At 43.4% G+C, this 6,741-nt stretch overlaps 1 protein-coding gene across 1 annotated transcript in view; it reads left to right on the forward strand.

The window, feature by feature from the left end:
* Window positions 1–6,741, forward strand: part of WLS (Wnt ligand secretion mediator) — a 77,144-nt gene that overhangs the window by 23,285 nt on the left and 47,118 nt on the right. Inside the window, exons 2-3 of the mRNA XM_077450502.1 lie at window positions 879–1,151; window positions 6,006–6,130. Coding sequence (XP_077306628.1) covers window positions 879–1,151; window positions 6,006–6,130 — 398 coding nt within the window. The remainder of the gene's footprint in view (window positions 1–878; window positions 1,152–6,005; window positions 6,131–6,741) is intronic.

Here is a 6,741-nt window from a genome sequence, read left to right on the forward strand (position 1 = left end):
GTGGAAAACCTTCTGTGATGCACCCCCCCCCCCCCGTCTTACCTGAGCCCAATCCAGCGATGTGAATGAGCACAGTGGCTCCAGCTGCTGTCACTCTCCTGATTGGACAGATTGATCGCAGTAAGAGCCATTGGCTCCCGCTGCTGTCAATCAAAAGGTGGCAGGGCCAAGTGACGCTGTCTGTGTCAATGGACGCAGCGGGACTTGAGAGCGAGGCCGCATGGGTGCCCCCATGGAATGCGGTTTTCCATGGGGGCATCCGGTGAAGATGGGCCTGGAGCGCTGGCGGGAGACCCCAGAAAAAGAGGATCGTGCGGCTGTGTGCAAAACCATTACGTGGAGCAGGTAAGTATATAGACTTGTTTGTTATTTTTAACTGTCAGATGTTTTTTCACATTAATGCATAGAATGCATTAAGGTGAAAAAATATTTACCTTTACAACCCCTTTAATCTACCTATGTTTTTACTTCCTGTGTCATGGATGCAGCTGCAAGACACATGTAGCAGGGCACATGTATTCTGCATTGTAAGCTACAGACAATATTATCTTTTTGACCGCATAAATTCTACAACCTATTCATCTGTTTGTATCCTGTCATCTGCTGTAACCTGATGTTCAGAATAAAAGCATCTTGTGGATGGAAATCGGTATTTGGTGAGTTCAAGCTATCTGATGAGGATTGTCCTCAGTGATTATATCTTATACAGCCCAGGCATAGAGGCCTCACAAGGGATAAATCGCTTCACAACAATCTGAGTCAGAATAGTATCTTTTTAAAGCAAAGACAAACATTGAACACATCACAGAGCTGTTCTAATAACTTTTGTTGTGTGCTTTTTTTGATTTGTAATATAATTTTTGTTTTCTCTCATTCAGCACCAAAGCCAACGTCATCACTGGCCTTCTTGGCAGCAAAATGTATAGATGTCCGAAGGCCCCATCACGCTCCCAAGTGGCTGCTTCCATGGGGGAACGATCGCTGCAACAGCATCCGGACCTTCGACGATGCAGCAAGTCGTCTCATTGAAGCCAATGACATCGTATTTTCTGTCCATATCCCTTTCCAAGGCCATGAGATGAGCCCCTGGTTCCAGTTTATGCTGATCATCTTACAGTTGGACATTGCCTTCAAGCTCAACAATTTTATTGGTACGAACCTTTTTAAAGTCCTTTTAAATCTACTTGATCTGTTGAATGTCTGGCCAAAATAGTAAAAAAAAAAAAAAATATATGTTTTTTTTCTTCTCCTTTCTGGGTCCCATTGGGAAGATTTCTCTTTTTACTTCCTGTGTGGGAAAGAAACAAAAGGAAGAAAGAGAAACATTTTGCCAAAGTGAGAAGAACTTACTTTTTACATGTCTTTGAAACAGGTGTCACCCCCATTGAAAGATTTCTCCTTACCTCCTGTTTTGGCAATGGCCACCAAGGCAAGAGGGTGAATATTTCCGATGGGGCTATTGAGATTTCACAAGGCTTCTTGTTAAATGAAAAAGAAAGAAGCAAACTATAGATGTTTTCAAAGAGGATTTTCAAGTATATTTTTTATTTTCCTCTTAGAACAGCCGTTATTGACACAAGGCCTTAGGGAATGGCTTGGCATTTTGGCCTCTGTTGCACATCAGAATTTGGACTGGTCATCAAGGATCAGACTTCCATTATAACCACATAGGATGCCTTCTCTTTGTGGCCAGCAATGCTATGGTGTAGTAGATGCATAGCTCACCTGTGAGGTCTGTAACGAAACGTCCCACACTCCGCTTGCTTTCGTCATATACCGATTCCTCCCAGTCTGAATATAGATATCAGATATTCCAACCGCTAACAACCAGAAAACAAGACCATACTCGTTTGGTTGCTGAACATGGACTCTCTATTGAAAACACAGGTAATACTCTAGACAAATACCCCCCCCCCCCCCCCTTTGCATTCCGGGACTCTCTATTGAAAACACAGGTAATACTCTAGACAAATACCCCCCCCCCCCTTTGCATTCCGGGCGGGGTAGACTGTCCAATCAGCAGTGAGAGCTGTTGGAGGAATTCGCCCCCACCAATCTCACAGCTGATCTACATACACACCCCATAATATCCGAGGCAGACAGACACAATAAAACTTTGGAATACAGCCACCCCCCAAACGACCCAGCAAAGAGTACACAACAAAATGAGACAATATACCAACCACCCCAAGCTGGCAGAGACCATCATGGCCTCCTTAATAATGTCCTTTTGCATTGCATAACAGAATATCTTCCTAAATGCTTGTAGCTCCCTCAAATACCAGGGCCCATAGTTGGTATTCAAGAGGCTAGCATTCAGTTCTCTCCAAAAGTCTCTGTCACAAGGTCATTAGAAGGGTTGGCTGAATTCTCTGTCTTTCTCAACCTTTTAAACAAAGGGGAGCCCTTAAAATAACTGTCTGGTCTCGGGGAACCCCTGCTAAAAATTACTATATCTACAACTTATGATACATTAGTGTTATATTCACTGGGAAGAATTGTTCTTTACACTTGTGGTCATTTGAAAGAATCGCCCCATTACAGATAGCTAAAAAGATCGGTGGTCAGTGGGAACTTATGAGTGGTGGAATATGCTCATTGCTCAAGGAACCCCTAGCAACCTCTAGAGGAACCCTGGTCTAGCAGTATGATCCTTGAAGACCATATACAAGATCTATAGAGATCTATTTGTGAAGTTACTCTCCTCACTCCCCCATCCCTCATAAAGCAAGGGGTATTTATTGCATACTGAGTCTCCTCTCTACCTGTTCTGCTGTTCAGGCCTCCTTGTTGGTCCTTAGTGTGGTAGATGACCAGTAGGGATGCTTGGGAAGTAGAAGGGGCTATTCCAAGTTTGACTCGGTTGTTTAGAACATAGGTCTCCATGCTTTCTAAACAAAGGGCCAGTTTACTGTCCTTCAGGCTTTAGAGGGGGACAGACTGTGGCTGGTGGGAGAAGATAATGCCCTGTCATCAATGGGGGTAAGCATTACCCCATCATTGTTTTTTAATAGAAGGAATAGTGCCCCGATGTTGGTATCTGTTGAAGGAATATCTCTGCATTGCTGGTGTCATTGGGAGGAATAGTGCCCCATCATTGGTGTCAAGGGCGAGGAATAGCACCCAATTGTTTATCAGTGGCAGGAATAGTGGCAGTGATTTTTTTGGTTTTGAGTTATCTCAATGAGCCCTGAGGAGAAAATGCCATCTTGTCCATTCAAGGCAAAGTGAAAGTGCCCTTTTGAAGGGTCCCCATGACCCACTAAGAATCCTCTTGCCAGCATACCCCTGCCACTACTGCATCCCATCTGGTGGCAGATTGTGGTGCTTCCAAGTATGAGGGAGCCCCTGTGTAGCAGTGCTCGGGGCTGGCAGCCAAATGCTAGGCCTAAGCACTGCCACATGATTGAGTTTGCAGTTGCAATGGTGGGTACAAGACATGAATGGGTGAGGTGACAATGTCTCTATGCACCATGCTTTACAAAATTGTGAATTAAAATAATGCACCCAAAACTTTTTCAAAGAAAATTCTGTGTCCTGAATTTCATCTGTCTCATTTCACTTTTGTCCGTCCATAGAACGCAGGGTGTTGGTTATGTGAGATGCCTTCTTTCTGCTACAATTTTGGCCACTTTGATTAAAGAAGGACTTCTCGAAATAGACATCTTGTCTCACATATGAAAGCTGTGTGTATAGAGCGAGCCCCGTCTATTGGGGCTGGAAGGGCTCCAACAAAAACACAGCTGCTCTGAACAGGAATGTTTTGAAGTTCAACCTGACAGGCCGTCTGCGAGATGACAACAACCTTTAAATTTTACGGGGGGAAGTCCATGTGCCCTAATAAACTTGGATATCTCCTCGTCCTGTATTGGAGCTTTAACCCTTTGTAGTCGGTGGAAGCCAGCTGGTCAAAAGTTCGTAATTCTGGAGGTGTTGCATAGGATTCTCGGTCATGATTGACTTTTACAGTGATTATGTGATTGGGAGCCCATCCTGCAGGCTGCCGATTGTAAACAGTGACACTGTGGTCACTATACAGGCATACCTCCCAACTTTTGGAGATGGAAATGAGGGACACCTATCAGCAAAAGTATGCAGGCATAGGACACACCCCTTGCCACACCCCCTTAAAGGAGAATTGTACAAAAAAAAATATTGGTTAAACCCACAAGTGCTTTTTTTTACCACCACTATCCCTTTTATACTGGCTTTTTAATTTACAAATGCAGCAATTTAGAAATCAGATGAAAGGTTTAGCGCTGGGAAACACTTTTTGATAGTTGTATATAAAATGTACTTTTTATCTATCTGGTTCGGATCAAAATAAGGGACAAATGAGGAGGAATGAGGGACAGAGGGGCATTGCTCGAAATCAGGGACAGTTGGGAGCTATAATACAGGGGGTGCTGAGTGAACGCGGTCACTACTATTTTTCCACTCAGTGTAACAGGGTGACAACGCTGTTCATTCTGCAATAAAATTGCACATCGATGTTGTCACCCTGCTTTGAATGGACCTTTAAGTGAGAACCATGACCTGTTGTGCTAACAGCTACTAAGTGACTCAACCTGTCAATAATTAATCTCGAACATCCCCCCTTTTTGAGGCCCCCTTTTCTTTGGCAGTTGGTGGTCCTAGAAAATGCAAAAAGCAGTCCTGATGGGATGATTACAAACAATGGGCTGCCTGTAATGCTGTGCACTCTGGGATTGTGTTGACTAGGTATCATCCAACCCAGATAAAGACCAGTCGGTGAGTTTTTTTTTTTTTTTTTTTTTTCTCTAGAATTTTTAGAAGACCTATATCCTTGTTCCCATTCACAAACTTTTACAACTCTTAATTCTGGTACAAACAGGCCAAATATCGTCTTGCATGAGTACTTGTACTCATGCAAATGCTCCTGATGCCTAATCCGATACCAGGACATTCAGGAACAATGAGTGCGGCGGGGAAGTTATAATCACCAATCTCCCTGTGTGGCTTTCATTAAAGCAGCTGAAAGCCATGGAGGGGAGAGGAGGAGAAGCACACAGGGAGATTGGTGATTATAACTTCCCCTGACACCACACCGATTGTTCCCGAGTGTCCCCATATCCTCCTCTGGCTCCCCTCTGTGTTCCTCTGTGTGCTCCTCCGATCCCCCCGTCCTCCTCTGGTCCCCCACTGTGTTTTCCTCCAATTCTTCCCTCTTGCTTTCTATGCGCTCCTCCGCCCCCCCTCCATGCGCTCCTCCGCCCCCCCTCCATGCGCTCCTCCGCTCCCCCCACCCCTCTCGTCCCAAATCTTTCAGGATGGAAAGCAGAGGAAGGAGCCAGTAAATATGTAATTTACCTTTGATTATTGACTCTCTCCATTCATAACTGGGCATCGTAAACTGTGTTTATGATGCTTCAGTTTATGAATGGAGAGGAGCCGCGGTCTCCTTTCCATTCATGTTGAGTGCAGCTGAGGCTGCTGAGAAAGGGACTGGGGAATCTCTAGCCTCAGTCCATTTCCATGTCTCAAAGGGGAGATGTAAAAAAAAAAAAAAAAAAAAAGGAAACGTAACAAATATTCTAAAGTAATTAAAATGAACACTGACGGTCCACTCCCCCACCCCCCCAAAAAAAAGAAAGCATTGTAAAAAAAAATAAAAAAAAAAAATGTAAAAAAAATAAAAAGCTGCAACAGCCCACTACTCCATACTCATTCTACTAGACCTGTGGCCTTTGATACTGTTGACCACTTGCTCCTTCTCAATAAACTGCACTCCTTGGCCTTGGAGATTCTGCTCTTTCCTCGTTCTTCATCAATCACAGCACTCCTTCACTGTAACCTATAATAAAAGAGACAATAGTTTGGATTTTTTTTATAGCAAAAAACTCAAGTTTGGATGGACTTGTGTCTTTTTTCAACCTGACTAACTATGTAACTGGTTCTCTAGTGAATACCAGAATATTTGTTTTGATCCATTTGGTTGATTCTGAATCCTTTTTTTTTTTGTTTTTTTTTTTTGCGTATTTTAGAAGATAGCGCAATTGTGACTCTGGATGTGGCCATGGCATACCGGGATGAGCTGACTGACCCGTGGACTGAAATGGCTCGATCGGTGGAGCAGAGGAAACTTCAGTGTCATTTTCCGGCTCCAAAGGTGAGTTCACCAAATACTTACTAGCCCACAGATGTCAGTGTAGTCTTTCTTTTAGTGAAAGTTCTCCCTACTCTGTTCCTCTCACATATGACTGTCTTGAATTCACCCCGCGGGGATCTTTGCCAGGTCTATGGAACCCAGCTGATGCCCGTGGTGTGTCTGTGTAATGCGCCTGAGGACACACCTTTTGGACCCCTGGCAGAAAACTCCCAGACATCTGTCCATTTCTGCACATGTGCGAGATCCTGCCATCTGCCTCTTGGGATAAGTGACGTAGAAATCCCAGGAGGCGGGTTGCAGGGTTGCGCGGTCCTGCAAACTGCCTCCTGGAATTTCTTGTCAAATTTGTTTGAACTTTAACAATTAGTATAAGATCACATATATGGTAATAATATTGAGTTGTAGTTCCAACATAAACTAAAAGTAGTTTAACTGAAACAATTTTAGGATGGATCTAACTATTCAATTGCATACAAGAGGATAAAACCAACTTGGACCAAGTTAATATAAGATGACCTCAGATTAAAAAAAAAAAAAAAAAAAAAGTCTTATTATCAAGAGTATAGTTTTTAAATAAAAAAAAAGTCATTATTATTATTGAGTATAGTTTT

The sequence above is a fragment of the Lithobates pipiens genome, unplaced genomic scaffold (genome assembly GCF_037356315.1).
Source record: "Lithobates pipiens isolate NorthernLeopardFrog02 unplaced genomic scaffold, aLitPip1_a1.2 Scaffold_23, whole genome shotgun sequence".
Classification (NCBI taxonomy): domain Eukaryota; kingdom Metazoa; phylum Chordata; class Amphibia; order Anura; family Ranidae; genus Lithobates; species Lithobates pipiens.